At 48.7% G+C, this 16,625-nt stretch overlaps 1 protein-coding gene across 1 annotated transcript in view; it reads right to left on the bottom strand.

The window, feature by feature from the left end:
- Nucleotides 1–16,625, bottom strand: part of slc38a10 (solute carrier family 38 member 10) — a gene marked incomplete in the record, with an annotated part of 37,448 nt that continues 20,823 nt past the window's right edge. The window contains 8 exon segments of the mRNA XM_048234054.1: nucleotides 1–490; nucleotides 556–1,114; nucleotides 1,193–1,668; nucleotides 4,400–4,543; nucleotides 6,535–6,555; nucleotides 8,718–8,915; nucleotides 9,448–9,906; nucleotides 11,377–11,592. Coding sequence (XP_048090011.1) covers nucleotides 75–490; nucleotides 556–1,114; nucleotides 1,193–1,668; nucleotides 4,400–4,543; nucleotides 6,535–6,555; nucleotides 8,718–8,915; nucleotides 9,448–9,906; nucleotides 11,377–11,592 — 2,489 coding nt within the window.

Here is a 16,625-nt window from a genome sequence, read left to right as displayed (position 1 = left end):
GTGTGTGTGTGTGTGTGTGTGTGTGTGTGTGTGTGTGTGTGTGTGTACACAGGAGACCACACACAAACACACTTCTACTCCTCCTTGGCCTGGCTCTCTTTGATCTGGCGCGTGTGCACGAGCGTCTCCCCGAGCAGCTGACTCTCCAGGGCGGCGTGGAGGTCCTGTGGGCCCATGTCCAGCAGCGCCTCCAGCCTGGGCACCGTCCCTGCGTCCCCCCCCTCGTCCCGCAGGGGCCGCACGTTCCTCCTCCGGCGTCTCTTCAGGTCAGTCCCGCCGGGAGCCGCGTGGTCCCTGCTCTTGTTGACCGCCTCCTGAGCGCCGGATCTCTTCTCTCCCTCCCCCAAGCCTCCGTCGCTTCCTCCTGCCAGCTCCCGCTTCTTCTTCTTCTCCTCCTCCTCCTCCTCCTCTTCGCCCTGGACGAGCCCGTCGTCCATGTTCACCTTCAGGTCCCGGTTCTTCACCTTCAGGCTCAAGGACGCCCGTGCTCCTCCTCCCGGCCAGCCCCGAGGCTGCTCCCCCTCCCACCCAGCCCCTGGCTGATCCCCTTCCCACCGTCCTGGTTGATCCTCTCGCGGGCGTTCTGGGCGTCCACGGCCTCCTCCTCCTCCTGCCTCCGCTCCTGGTCCAGCTGGTCCAGCTGCTGCTGCCGCTGCAGCTCGCGCATCTTCCGCTCAGCCTCGGCCAGCTCGTTGGCCTCGCGCTGGGCCTTCTCCTTGTCCAGCTGCAGGCGCAGCTTCTCGGCCTCCAGGCGCGCGCGCTCGGCCTCCAGCTCCAGCTGGGCCTTCTCCTTCTCCAGCTCCAGGCGGGCGCGCTCCTCCTCCAGCTGCTGGCGCTCCCGCTCGCGCGCCAGACGCACCGTCTCCTCCCGCTGCGCCGCCAGCTCCTTCTCCAGACGCAGCTGGTGCTCTTCCGCCTCCTGCTCCTTCACCTTCTTCCTCTCCTCCTCCTCCTCCTCCTCCTCCTTTTTCTGCTTTTGTTGGCTCAGCTCATCGAGTTTCTGCTTCAGTGAGGCGTCCTCTTGGGCTACTGCCTGCTGCTGTTGTTGCTGCTGTTGCTGCTGTTGTTGCTGCTGTTGTTGCTGCTGCTGTTGCTGCTGTTGTTGTTGTTGTTGTTGCTGCTGCTGTTGCTGCTGTTGTTGCTGTTGCTGTTGTTGTTGCTGTTGCAGTTGTGCTTGTTGTTGTAGTAGTGCTTGTCGTGCTTGTTGTTGTTGTGCTTGTTGCTGTTGTTGTTGTTGTGCTTGTTGTTGTTGTTGCTGTTGTGCTTGTTGGGGTTTCTGATCAGGTTGGGCGAGTGGTTGGTCCGGCACGTGCTGACGTAAGGGCACCCCTCGGGCACCCAGCTCTTTCTTGACCACTTCAGGGGCGGGCACTGCTGCCTCTGCCACTTCCTGTTTTGCCACTGGCACAGCGCCATCCAGTGGCACATGGGCAGCACTGTCCTTCCCATCCAGAGCCTGGGGGACCTTCACTACATGATCTGCTCCAACAGCATCGGGTTCACCTCCAACTGCACCTCCGCCTCCACCTCCAGGCTGGTTGGGGGCTTCTGGAGCTCCAGGCTGCTGGCCCACGGCGGCTGCCCCAGCTGGGAGCTGCATGGCTGGGTCAACGCCGTCCACCGCTGCCTCCCCCACAGGCTTGGCACCAGCTTCACCCTCAACAGCATCTGAAAACACCAAGGAAGCGTCTAAGGACATGCCTGGGATATCCCTATAATTATGTTATAATGACTAACTTACAGTTCAAGTTATTTAATTTATAACATTTACACACACACACAGACACACACACACAAGACACACACACAAGACACACAGACACCTCTTTTGGACTGCTCATACTGCCAATGATGGCTATAGCTGTAACTGTAACTACAATGACATGAGTGTCCACATTGACCAATGACAACAAAGTATAACAGCTCAAAAATATCATTCACGTTGAAATATAATGCCTTTCAAATTTGATGGATTTTGATTGGCTGCCAGCGTTTCTATAATTCACACAATCACTCTGAAAGTGATTCTCAACGATATCATTCTTCAGGTCATGTCCCCATCATTTTAGGGGTGTGTGTGTGTTGTTCTTTCAGCTTCTTGTTGTTCATTGAGCTAGAGCCATATTTCAAATGATCGCTTTTATGGTAATAGTTGTAGCTATCGTGGGCAGTGTAGAAAGACCACTTCACTCCATCTTCTTTCTCTCTCTCTCTCTCTCTCTCGCTTTCGGTCTCATTGCTTTACCTCCAATCTCTCTCTCTCTCTCTCTCTCTCTCTCTCTCCCATTTCTCGCTCTCATGTCTTTTCTACCCCCCCACTCCCCTCTAAGGGGATGTGGCCATTCTGGAAATCGACCAAAGAAAATGAGTTATTTAAAAAGAAAAAAAAGAGAAAAAGAGACACTGAAATGAGCCATTTTAAAAGCTGGTGAAATTGCCTCTTTCATGGGCACGCTCGGTATTCCTAATTAAGGGCTCGTGTATTAAGAGCACCACAGAGGAGAGGAGCGGCCACGCAAGCCTGTTAACAGGAGTGTTTACTCAGGGACTGCAACTGGACATAGGGGAGAGGGGACAGTGTGTGTGTGTGTGTGTGTGAGAGAGTGTGTGTGTGTGTGCAAAAGTGTTTATTCAGGGACTGTAACTGCACTTAGGAGAGAGGGGACGGTAAAAGGCAGCACAATAAACTGTGGTGCGTGTGTGTGTGTGTATATCTGTTTGACTGTGTGTGTGTGTGCGCAAACAAAAGAGCCACAAAAGGACAGACAGAGACACTGCTATAGTGATGAGGGATGGAGACAAGGATGAACAAGAGAGAGAGAGAAAGAAAGAAAGAGAGAGAGAGAGAAAGAAAGAGAGAGAGAGAGAGAGAGAGAGAAAGAAAGAGAGAGACACACAGAGGCAGAGAGAGGGGCAGAGTACAATACACAGACACAGTGAGTGAGTGTGTGTGTGTGTGTGAGTGAAAGAGTGTGTGTCTGTGTGTGTGTGTGTGTGGAGGGTGTGAGTGTTGGACTTGTGAGGTGTGGGGTGATTTGGGGATGAAAGCGCGTGCGCGCGCGCGTGCGCGCGTGTGTGTGTGTGTGTGTGTGTGTGTGTGTGTGTGTGTGTGTGTGTGTGTGTGTGTGTGTCTCACAGACTGATGTGTCCCAGGCCCTGCCCTGTCACTCTGTCACTTACATCAGCCAGACCCCACTAGTCCTCCCCCACTGTGTGAGTGTGTGTGTGTGTGTGTGTGTGTGTGTGTGGGGTGCACCTTTCATGTGTGCATGCATGTTTGCTCTCTACGTTGCCATAAGGAGTCAGTGTGTGTGTGTGTGTGTGTGTGTGTCTTTATGAGTATAAATAAAAACCACCTGCATATTTGAATGTGAAGAGTTCTCTTTGGCACTACAGAGGTATGCGTCACGTTTACACCCAGAATGTCACATACGCCCCTCTGGCACACAGCCCCGGCGTACGTGTGTGTGTGTGTGTGTGTGTGCGTGTGTGTGCGTGCGTGCGTGCGTGTGCGAGACAGAGTTTATGACCCTGTTCCACCCCTGCTTTAGAGAGGCTGGACTCAGACACCCGCCAGTCCTGCCCCCCTTCACCTCTTTCCACCCTTCACACTTAAATCAGCTCTAGTGTGTGTGTGTGTGTGTGCGTGTGTGTGTGTGTGTGTGTAATGAGTCTCCACTGCGGAATTAGGTGGGGCTGAAATGGGACATGTGCTGTCCAGTCAAAGCATGTGTATGGCTGTGTCAGAATTGTGAGTGTGTGTGTGTGAGTGACACTTACTTGGCTGTAATCCTGGTGTGGATCTCTGTCTGTGTCTGTCTCACACACACACACACACACACACACACACACACAGCTACTCTGCGTCTTAGTGTGGTGGATGTCCTTGTAAGCATGTCTCTGTGTGTTTTACACTATTCACCTGACTTGCTTGCCGTTCCTGGTGTGTCTGTGTGTGTCTGTGTGTGTGTGTGTGTGTGTGTGTGTGTGTGTTAGGGGTGTGTGATATATCTGCTATATGTAACATCTTAATTGTAGCTTTAACAATGTGCCAGTTGACATGATCAAGTAGCGCCTCTTAAATTATCGCTGTTCAGCTGTGAGAACAAACATTCGCGCAGGAAAACAAACATTTAGTTAGCAGGAAATTCCAGAACTTTAGCAAACACTGAAGCGCTACATAGCAGCTGAGTGGTCAGCAGAACATAGACGTGTCCGCATCACTCGGCTACTTGCTGTGTGCTTGTGTGTGTGTGTCCACTCACTGGGCTGCTTGCTGTCCTGGTGGATCTCCTTGTGTGTGTGTGTGTGTGTGTGTGTCCACTCACTGGGCTGCTTGCTGTCCTGGTGGATCTCCTTGTGTGTGTGTGTGTGTGTGTGTGTGTGTGTGTCCACTCACTGGGCTGCTTGGCGTCCTGGTGGATCTCCTTGTGCTGCTCCTGGATGACGGCCAGTAGTTTCTCCTGCTGGTCCAGTAGACGCTGCTGCTGCTTCTGCTGCTCCTGAATCACCTGCAGCAGCACTGCATGGTCCAGCTGACCCTCTGATGGACGGAGAGAGAGAGAGAGAGACAGGGAGGGATGGAGAGAGGGAGACAGAGAGAGAGAAAGGGAGGGACAGAGGTGGGGGGGCAAGGGTAGAGATGGAGAGACAGAGAGAGAGAGATGGAGATGGAGGGAGAGAGAAAGGGAGGGAAAGAGGTGGGGGGGGCAAGGGTAGAGATGGAGAGACAGAGAGAGGGAGATGGAGAGAGAGAGGGAGAGAGGGAGGGATGGAGAGAGGGAGACAGAAAGAGAGAGCAGAGGGAGAGAAAGGGAGGGACAGAGGTGGGGGCAAGGGTAGAGATGGAGAGAGAGAGAGAGAGGGAGATGGAGAGAGAGAGAGAGAGAGAGAGAGAGAGGAGGGACGGGAAAGGTAGAGACAAAGAAAAGTGTGCAGAGTGGGAGAAAAAGAGAAGAGGGAAAAGGACAGAGACAGAGAAGAGAGAGAGAAAGAATAGAGAAGAAACAGATCAAGAAAGAAAAGAGGAGAAAGGAGGAGAGCAGGACAGGGGGGAGTAAAGAGACAAACAAACAAACAAACAAACATATAAACAAACGTCAGAGCGACAAACATTAACATAAACATAAAAACAAGCAACTCCATGCGGTAGGTAGCAGCATTAGTCCTACACACTACCACACAAGCAGACCATGATCAACCAGAGAGGCGCACACACACACACACTTACGGTCCTTTTCCACTGACCACAGCAGTACAGTATGGCACAGTACACATGGGACTAGCACCTGGGAGGGGGGGTCTCCATTTTAACACGTGCTCGAAACATCAATCATTACTCTATTAGACATTGACATGAAAAAGTAGAGCAAGCACAGGTGTTACTAAATACCTTAATGAAATCTCTAGAATCAGAACCTTGATTAATTTCATTAGTAACACCTGGGCCTGAAATGTAAAAAAAAATGTCTGCTGTGAAAAAGGTCCATGTTCCTGAAGTATAACTATGTTTAACTATGTTAAATTTGAACGATTTGGCGTAAACCTTCCATTGTGACGGTGCCACTTCGTCCAGCTCCACTCTATGTTTGCGGAAAACTACCTCCTCCTCTCGTTCGCCGAGGAAACTCAAAGCACTCAATACTCAAATCTGCAAACGTTTGCCTGTGTTTGCCAATTTGAGTAAGCAGATGGTGGGAGAGCATTCTGTTGGGCCCCCGAGAGCACTAAACAGACCTGAGGTGCATTCAAAACCCGTACTCTGGTGACAGTGCCTGTCACCTTGAGCCTGGTTTTGGAGGTGTACTGTACTGTACTAGACCGGACCAGTCAGTGGAAAAGGACTATTAAAGTTACTTTCTATCTACCGTAAGCTTCAATACCAGTGTGATTCTAATGCAGATTATTACACCAATGTTATTCCCCAAATTATACGACAAACAGTTGATTCAGTTGACTCCAAACGCTAAAGTAGATTAAAACAATGAAGGAGAAAATTAAGACAATGAGAGAATTGAGAGAGTTATGAAATACACACACACACACACACACACACACACACACATAAACAGACACACACAAACAGTCATACACACACACACAAACACACACACATAAACAGACACACACACACAGTCATATACACACACACAAAAAGACACACAGATCAGGAAGTGATTGGTGAGGGCGGAGGACGCGGGCTTCACTGACGAGATTAAATGAGATGTGACGTCGACATGTGAGGTGAGGACAGACAGATGGATTATGGACTTCGTCTACCTGCACACTACGCTAAAGGCTAAACACACACAGACCGAGGGGATGCAGAGAGACTGGCGGAGGAGGACAGGAACAGAGGGAGGAGAGAGAAATGAGGGAAAGAATGCAACAATGGAACAAGTGACCAGTGAAAGAAGTGACACAAATAAAAGTAAGAGCGATACAGAGAGAGAGAGAGAGAGAGAGAGAGAGAGAGACAGAGACAGAAAGAGAGAGTGATAAAGGACAGAGAGAGAGAGAGAAAGAGGTTCATACCTGCAACAAGCTTTTTAATGACTGTGGCAGGGATCCAGTGCGTGACGAGAAGAAAATGAGCGAAAGAACAAGAGAAGAGAGAAGGAGAGGAAGAAAGAGGAGAAGAAAAAAGGAGAGTAAAACAGTGTAGCGCTTTTTATCACATCAGCAAAGGGTGAGAACTGGAAAGTAGCACCTGACCCGCAAATATGATAGCTGATCTGATCTGATCTCTTCCCTCATTCACACACACGCTAACAAACAGACAAAAAAACACACGCACACGACACACACACACACACACACACACACACACACACACACATCTTGGAAGGCCTCAATTATCAATTATCTAATCAATTATCTAAAACCCATTTTGGCTAAATAACTGGAGGGGGCGTGTGTCAAGCCCTACATTCTGGAAAGTTCCAGAGGGGGCTGAAGCGAGCGTATGTGTGTGTGGGGCGTGTGGCGTGTGTGTGTGTGTGTGTGTGTGTGTGTGTGTGTGTGTGTGTGTGTGTGTGTGTGTGTGTGTGGCGTGTGTGTGTGTGTGTGTGTGTGTGTGTGTGTGTGAGTGAAGGACAGAGAAAATGAGCACCAGGACAAATGCGTCCCTGTTGGTCTGTCTGCTTCTTTTTGTTCCAAATGAAAGAATCCCCCCCCCCCCCCAAAAAAAAAAAAAAAAAAAAGAGAATCTGAAACAGAGGGGTGACCATCACGAGCAGGGGGTAATGGCAAAACAATAGAATTCTTGACCCAATCTGAGCATATCACACACACACACACACACACACACACACACATAAAAGAGTTCAAATGAGTTCTTTGGAGCCGCGGGGGTCCTGCATTTGGACAGGCTGGCAGTGATCAACAGCTTTGGGCTGGACCCCCCCACTCCCCATCATTGGACCCCACATGTCCTGTTGCTCTCTGCCTGTCTCACTCTCTCTGCCTGTCTCACTCTCTCTGGGTTGCTGCCGTCCTGTCTCACTCTCTCTGGGTTGCTGCCGTCCTGTCTCACTGCCAGAATGGGCAGGTGTCTCATGAGGCATAGTGTTCAGGTAAAAGCATCTTCTTCGAACATTCAAACCACATCCAACACGTATGACTAATGTATGACCTTACGACGCCATGGGAATGTTAGATAGTTGGCACGTACCTCTGAAATCACATTCAACTTTCATTATTGACAATAATACAATAACCATGTTGTGAGATAGGGCAGTGTCTATTTCTTGGCAACTTTTGAACAATCTAAGCAAAGAAAAGGCAAAGAAATGGCACACATGCAAACACGGATGGGATACATTGACGCTGCCTCTAAAAGCGACTCAATACGGGGGCAGTCTGAAGGCGTCTTAGCAGACAGGATGTCAGAGTCAGATCAGTTTGGCATGGTCCTTGACGTCTTGTTGTCATGTGAGATGCCCCGCAGAGATCACATTTTACCCTGATTCAGATCACTTCATCCATGGGTCAACTAAATCTCCAGGCTATGTAGTGACAGTCATAACAGTCATACCCTCACACTACCCTTTAGTCTCACACACACACACTAGTTAAAGAGTTTCAAAAGTGTTTTTTGAGAAGACGACACTTAGTGGTGACCCCTGGACGTCCTAGAACTCCTTAAGGCAGAAACACACCAAGACAGAACAGGGCTGTACTATCCCAAAGCTCATTCTGCCAGAGGCTCGGACTTAGTCATGTGAAAGGGGCATCGACACCCTCCCCCACAACACACACACACACACACACTAGCTGGCAGACAGACACACACACAAACACACACACACAGAGCCCTTTATGTTCACTGTCTGTAGCTGTAGTGACTTGCCAGAGCTGGATATAAACAAGAATATAACTCAAGCTCTGACAGCAACTGGCTGTGTTGCCCTGGCATGAGGACACACACACACACACACACACACACACACACACACACACACACACACACACACACAACTGAAAAAGTCCACAGAAAGTTTACTTGAGTCACACACACACACACACACTTAAAAGAAAGGACACACACTCACATACACATCCTGGAGTATGAGGAGCATCTGTAGGTCACTAAAGGTTCATATATGCCAGCAGAATAGAAGCATTCATAATGGTACAGTTATTCACTTATTTTCCATTAACGTAAGCTGTTCTACCCCCCCAATCATTGACTTGCCTATGTGCAGTGACTGACCAACCTGCTTGAGAGTTCTCCCTTCCATTTGACCTTTGACCCTGGCTGGCTGTTCGATGAGTGTGTGACTCACCCTCCATCTTGTCGTCTCCGCCGGCGCCATCTTTGGCCTCCTTCACCTCCGTGCCGTCCTTCTCCTTTTGGTCCTGGGACTGGGCCCCCTGGTGCAGCTCCGCGTCTGGGCCCACGGCACCCGCCTCATCTACAACCCAGGCACGTCAGAGTGTTAAGTTAGTGCGCTTGAGTGCATGACTGCTAATGCACGCAACTGCGTTTACTGAGGTCAATATGTTAAGTGCAGCATGTATAAGGAAATACCGGAGTCTGTATGTAGTCTATATATGAACTTGCTATTTATCTCATTGACGTCCATTTCCAAATCACCAAAAACACAGGAGCATGCCTTTTCTTTTGGAATTGAGTAAACAACTGCGTTTCAAACCTCACATCCAAAGAAAGATGTCTCTGCTGCACTCCTGAAACGATTTGGTAAGAGTTTAATGGCCCGATTGAAGTTTAATTTCACTACTTGTTTGTGCCCCAGGAAGGCATGAAATGGGCATCAATGGGACCCTTTCCAAATGGACCAGCAGAGCAAATTCAAATTCAAATGTACAGGTTGGTCTGGGTTTACCCAAGTTACAATAGTAAGGCTTCATTATGTGCACCTAGTGCTGATGTGTGTGTAAGGATAGAATAGATAGAAGGCGGCCAGTTTAGGACCCCTGACGCACTTTTCGCAGGAGCCAGCGGATCCTCGACCTTCTCCAGGCTGCCCACTTTCACCCCGTCGGCCACGACAGGCTTGGGCAGCTCCTTGTGGACCAGCACCGGTTCCGGAACCTTCTCCCCTCCTCCTCCGGCCTGAACGGCTTTGTCCAGCACCTCGTTGGGATGTGCTGCGCCACCTGCTGGCTGTTGTTTGTCCAGTCCACCCTTCTTCACCTTGGCCGCCTCCTGCTCTTTTTTCTTCTTCTCCTCCCCCTCCTCGGCTGCCGCCTTCCCAGCATCCTCTGCTGCTCCCTGGTCCTGGCCGGCTCCTTGGGCCTCCTCGTCCTCCTTCTCCGCCTCCTCCTGCTGCTGCTTCTCCTCCTCCTCTAGCTCCTCCCGGTTCTTCCTCTCGTCAACCATGACCTCGTCCTGCGGGATGGGCGGCTCGTGCCGGTGGGCCTCACCGTCCGGCACCGCCACACCTGCTGGAGGAAGAAGAGCAGCAGCCACCGGAAAAAAAAAAACAACAACAATGAGTTGCCATGGGAACCACAGAATCCGGGCAAGACAGTCCCCTTGGAAACCAAAGTTGTAAAGTGCACACGGCTTACAGGCAGGGCGAATATAGGCAGACTGCGAGTGGTCAGTATGAACTTTTAAATGTAATTGTCAATCTACAGTGGAGGCAGCAACAGAGCTCATATTTAGCCAGCAGACACTGCGGTTGTGCTCCTCCGGCCTGCTTCCTAACGGATGCTCTGCTGGACAGGACCGATGGCCAAATGAAGTGGAGGAGTGGACTAAGAGCCTGATAATCCCCCTAACAGCCAGCCGAACAGACTTCCTCTTTTTATCACTCTAATGCAAACGGAGGGAGGGACAGAGAGAGGAGAGGAGAGCAGAGAGGAGAGGAGAGGATAGAGGACGTTCTGCCCTGGTGACTTTGGAGGCTGGCCCTGACCTCACCTCTGGGGGGGGGGGGGGGGGTTCCTCAAATAGTACCACCCCGGTACTATTTGAGGAAGTGGAGAGACAGGAAAGCACAATAAAACGATCCAGATTTACCCCACTGCACGATAAAACCATCTAGGTTTATCCCACTAAAAAGTGTTCCGACTCATTCAGATAAATGGAACATTGATGTATGATTCAGGCATTTGTTTACATTTGAAATTCATCTGGTCTTAGCAAATTGGTATATCATCACGTTCTAATTATCCTGTTATGGTTGTTCCTCATCCTTCCTCCGCCTTATTTTCCGATTGAACATGGTCTTAATAGGCACCATTAAAGCCTTTGAAAGATATTACAAGTTTCAGCAAAAGTCGTCGTTACTACTTAACTGCTGTAGTAAAGCAAGGAGAACTCCTGGGTCTTGGGCACATTAAAGGCGTAATACGCCATGGAGACAAACTCCTTTCCAGTCAACCTTAATCCTTGTAGCCCCAGTGGTGCTAGTTAACCACAGAGGCCATCACTGCCTTTATTTGAGCCCACAGCAGGAGGAATACACAACCCCCCACCCAAAACCCCCCACATGAGTCAGCTAATTTGACTTCTTGGTTTCTCCCACGTCAAACAGCCCCAAGTAGTTTTACTTCTAGGTTGCTCCAAACAAAACTGTTTTGAGTGGTCCGACTTCTTTGTTGCCCCAACGCCAAGCGGTTCTGAGTAGTCTGACTTCCTGGTTCCTCCTTTGCCAAACCATAGATATGACTACGTATTAATATCTATGTGCCAAACGGTTCGGAGTAGTTTGACTTCCTGGTTCACCCTATGCCAAACAGTTCTGAGTAGTTTGACTTCCTGGTTCACCCTATGCCAAACAACTCTGAGTTAGTTTGGCTTCCTGGTTCACTCTAAGCCAAACAGTTCCGTTTGGTTCTGAGAGCCATCAGTCTACCCTGTGCCCGCCTCTGTCCCTCGCTGCTATTGGCAGAGTGGGAGCATACCTGCTTCAGGTCGGTCCAGCTGCACCTCCGCCCCTTTGGCCTTGGCGTCCGGGGCCTCCACAGGGCCCTTAATCTGGGGGGCCTCGCCTTGCACCTGCCCCGCTGGACGCAGACCCTCAGCGGGCGGTTTCGGCTGCTCCTCCACTGGATGCTTTACGGGGGGCTTGGGTTTGTTGGCCAGTTCACCAGGGTCCACAGCCGGATTCACTGGCTTCCCTGTTGGGGAAGAGGGAAAAGGCGGACTGATGCTTACAACACATCAAGCTTCACATCAACGGAAAACAAAACAAAGTCATCAGAAACAACTGGGGCTACAGCAAAGCCTTGTGAATATAGCTTTATCTATTGAACATGTGAAATGTCTGCAATTAGGAATCAAAAACAAAGAGAATGTGCTGAGGGCAAATTGTGCAGATGGTGCTGAAGGATGAATCTAACTCAGTGCTTACAGGGTATTTCAGTTCTACATTTAAAACCTTGCTGGAATAGTATGTACTGGGTGTGGAAGGAGAGGAGGGGAGAAAAGAGGAGAGGAGAGGAGTGGAGAGAGGAGTGGAGAGGAGAGGAGAGGAGAGGAGAGGAGAGGAGAGGAGGACCGAAAAGAGCAGAGGAGAAAAGAGGAGAGGAGAGGGAGAAGAGAGGAGTGGAGAAAAGAGGAGGAAATGAGTGGATAAAAGAGGAGGAGAGAAGAGGAGAAATGAGGATGAGAGAAGAAAAGAAGAGAGGAGAGGAGAAAAGAGGAGATGAGAAGAGAAAAGAGGAGAGGAAAGGAGACAGGAGAGAAGAGAGGAGAGGATTTGATTAGAAAAAAAGAGAAAAGGAATGAAAAGTCAGAAGAGAAGGGAAAAAGAGGAGAAAAAGAAGAGAGAGATAGAGCGGTGTAGCTGCCAAACAGACGCATCAACACACAAAGAGAAATGCTAACAGCCTCATTGTGTGTGAAGAGGACAGAAAGCAACAGAGGAGAGAGAGAGGGAAGGTAACCATTCAGACGGACACTGGAGGAAGCCACCAACAGGGGGCAGCACACCCTCAGAAGCAGCGCATGACCACAGCACAGCACAGCACAGCGCAGCGGAGAGCAGGCGAGGAGAGACGAGAGGGACGAGGGGACGAGAGATCACACCCCAACTCCGCCGCAGATAAGAGATTGATGTCCAGCACTTTCCATATAACCTTGCCTTCTGTCCCGGGAAAAATAGCCACTGAATATTTACGACGACTGTGCAACGCCTCCCTACTCTTCTCTTCACACTCTCCTCTCCAGGTGTCTGTTGAAGCACTCCTGTATGTGTGTGTGTGTGTGTGTGTGTGTGTGAGAGAGAGAGTGTTTGTTTAGCCTGACATGGCTCGAGGCTAACCAGAGGTGTTCTCCATAATCTGTACTCCGCATCGGACACGGGCATCTGGCTAGCTTTTGTGGTGGATATACACAGGGGACGAGGCGCGCAGGGCGAAGTCGTTCCCAAACACACACACACACACACACACACACACACACACAGTGTTCACCCTTCAACTAGGTCGACATCAGAGGACAGGCACAAAAGGAGTTGGAATGCTGCTTGGCCGTTAGGACCACTGGGTCGTCTCGTGTGATCTGGACTGAGCTCTAGGAGGTTGTGTCCGACACACTGGCTGGGTGTGACGGCACAACATAGTCCAACTCGGCTGCTCAGTAGACTATAACGGAACCAAGAGACAGACCTGGACTGAATCTAGTCAGAGAACTGGTCCAAACCGGTCTGAAAACTGGTCTAAACTGGCCCAGTCGGGTGAGTCCCCTGTGCCAGAGCCAGCTGGCATGTTGAGGCCACTGCCATCACCAAGGTTAGCTCGTCACAGGGAGTTTAAGTACCCTAGGGAGCAGGCAAGCTAATGATGAAATGGGCATGTCTAAGGCTCTATGGTGCACGGTAGTGTAACAATAAAAACACCTGCTAATAATGAAATGTACGGCGTAGTCAGTGTTTAGATAACAACATTTCCTGTGCACAAAAAGTGTTTGCATACATACAAAAAAAGTACTCAAATCTGAGGGTTTGCCTTGTTACTTTACAGCAAAGGTTGAGAAGATCAACAACATCAGTTCTGTTTCGAAATGGACATACTCAACAACAGCAATCACTCTCCAGGATTTAAATATGGACAGCAACACTCCTTATGGATGGATCTGAATGTGTTATCCTTAGGGATGGATAAATCTGAATGTGTTATACTTAATAGCTGGTCACAACAGCTGTCAAACACACTTTTTAAATGCCTGAATTATAATGGAGAGTAGCTTAAACTGTGATTGACCACTCTTGAAACAGACTGGCTCATAGACCACTCTCCTTTTGGCTGTTTGCCACTGTCAAAACACTGTTGTTGTTGTTGTTTATTTGTCAACGTTTGTTGTGCGCAAACAGAAAAGCTTTTCACACCTATGGTGGCGTGACCAGCACTTGAACATAAGAGACATCAGTCAGTCCTGGGCTTCAGTGCAGTGGCCAAAGGTTTGGACCGGGGGTGAACTACAGTCAAGGCGGACAGTGAAGCCTTCACTTCAGCGGAAGAGCCGACGGACTCATTCTAGCTGGGTTCTAGGCCTTAGCTCCAGGGTTCTAGTGAGAACCGTTCCAGAGCAGAAAGGTTCCACAAAATACACAGCAGATTTGAGACATTTTCAAAAAGTTGCCACAGCAACAGTGTCGCTCCCCAACCCTACTCACCTCTTCATAATCAATCACAACGCTCACTACTCCCCCTATTCGATCTTCACTTCATACACTTCACCTTCTTCTTTTCCTTTTCCATTTCTCTATGTGTGGCACTCTCATTCACCCTCCCTTTGACTTCTCTCTTCTCTTCTCTTTCTCTCTCTCTCTCTATATATATATATATATATATATATATATATATATATATATATATATATTCTTCTCTCACACATGCTGCCTTCTTTTATTACCGCGTCCATCTTCATTCATATTCTCCCTCTCTCTGTTTTTCTCTCTCTCTCTCTCTCTCCCAGCTGCCCCAGCTGCCCTGGCCGCGCGCCGTAAACAGGAAACAGGTGTGGAAGTGGGCGTCCCAGGGTGATAAATGCCAGTATCAGTCAGATGGGAGGACTGAGAGAGAGCGAGAAGGAAAATAGCAGAGAGGAGAGGAAGAGGAGAGAAAAGAGGAAAATCAGGGAACAGACAGACAGAGAGAGAGAGAGGAGAAAGACAAGGAGAAGAAGAAGAGGAGGGAAGAGAGGAAAAGCAGGGAAACAGACAGACAGAGATGGTGATAGTGAGGACAGATAGAATGATAGTGAGAACAGATAGAATGATAGTGAGAACAGATAGAATGATAGTGAGGACAGATAGAACGATAGTGTTTCTTGTGCTCTCTCCCATTTCCCATCCTCAGTACCATAATTTTCCAATTATTAGCCGAGTCAGCTATGAGGTTAATATGCGGGGACAGTTAATATGGTATTAATATGGTTTTGCTTTTTTAACTTTAATGCATAAAATCACTGTACTACGGTTTATACATAATGTGGCTAATACACAGGAACCAAATTAGACTCTTGGTGACGTCCTTTCATCAGCAGACAGCATACTCCCCATGCTAGCAATGCAGCAGCAGACAGCATACTCCCAATGCTAGCAATGCAGCATAAACAGTGATGATGGCTGTGACGGTGGAACTCATTTGGCACAACTTGCACATAGTGGGACATTATCAGAGCTCCCACTACTGCTTCTAAATCCAAGGTGTGCACGTAGACCGTTTTGAAGCAAACACTGTTCATCTGCTGAAACATGGTTCCCTTTCAGTCGATTCACTCGCTAAAACACATACACCATGGGATATATGTAGACAGGGCAGGGTGTGGCCTCCCTACGTCACCACGGGTCATCTTCCTCTTAGGCGTAAACCATGGAGTTTTGAGCCAGACATGTGAGGGCGTGATATTCCATACTATCTGTGTTGAGTGCTCAGTCCTCTCCCTCTGCGCAGGGACCAGTAGGTCTATTCATAACTTTACATTAACGTATAACAGGGTTCCCACTCAAGTCAGATGTAAAATTGCATGACTTTTCCCTGACTTTACCTGACAAAAAAAACTAAATTTCCATGACCTACTTAGAATAAATTGTACAATATACCGACCAAAGATTTCAGAGTAGCCGTGTAGCATTCAAGAATCTTTGACTTTTTTAGAGTGGGAGATGAATAAATGGGCATTGAATAAGCAAATTTAGGCTAACCACAACCACTCAAGCTAATTACCAGATATACATTAATTCTACGTGGACATATATATTTGCATTAATGTATTTTGTCAAGTACATTTTTAACTGCTACTTCAAAATTCCCTGATATTCCATGACTTTGCCCCACAAATGATAAAATTCCATGACTTTCCATGTCTGGAAATTCCATGATATTCCAGAAATCCCATGACCCGTGGGAACCCTGTTATACTCAACAACAGACTGAAACAACAACATCATCATCATTCCAACACCCTCTGTGACTTTCAAACACACTCCTCTTTTGAGCCGTAATGATACCCAAGAGAACAGAATAAAGTTTGAAGACTCAAAAAAAAAAAAAAAAAAGGCCAAATATGAAAATAAACCGAGTACAGATTCAGAAACAGTCTCAGAGACATTCAGATACAGAATTTAAAGCGGCCGACATAAAGAGAATATAAAGGGAGCATCAACGAGATAGGAGGAATACAAGTAAAGTGCAGGCAAAAATAGAAAGGGAGAGAAAGAGATTAAGACAGAGAAGAGAAAGAGATGGAGAAAGACCAAGAGAGGCAGAGAGAGAGGTGGAGAAAGACCTATTGAGAGAGGGAGGGAGGTGTAGAGAGAGAGAGAGAGAGAGAGAGAGGGAGAGAGGGATAGCATAAAGCTGTGCAGCATGCTTGTTTTGCCCTTGGTGTGTGTGTGTGCCAGATTCCTCCCTCTTTCCACAATGCATCTCCTGCTGCCTCCAGTTTCATTCCACACTTAATTTCGTTCCCTACCTTATCCCAACACACACACACACACACACACACACACACACACAAAATTCTCCTCTATCTGCAGCCAGGACAGGGAACAGCCTTGGGCGTTATACCAATCCCAAAATGTGCATGTGCCCACACACACACACAGTTGCACTGGGAGCAGAGTCACTGAAGTCTGAAGGGCACTGATTGTGGGCCTAGTTTTCAAACCCATCAGTCTCCCACACCATCCCTCCACCATCTCTTC

The sequence above is a fragment of the Alosa alosa genome, chromosome 22, assembly GCF_017589495.1.
Source record: "Alosa alosa isolate M-15738 ecotype Scorff River chromosome 22, AALO_Geno_1.1, whole genome shotgun sequence".
NCBI lineage: Eukaryota > Metazoa > Chordata > Actinopteri > Clupeiformes > Clupeidae > Alosa > Alosa alosa.
The sequence above is the reverse complement of the archived record's forward strand: the minus strand, read 5'-3'. Positions and strand labels throughout refer to the sequence as shown.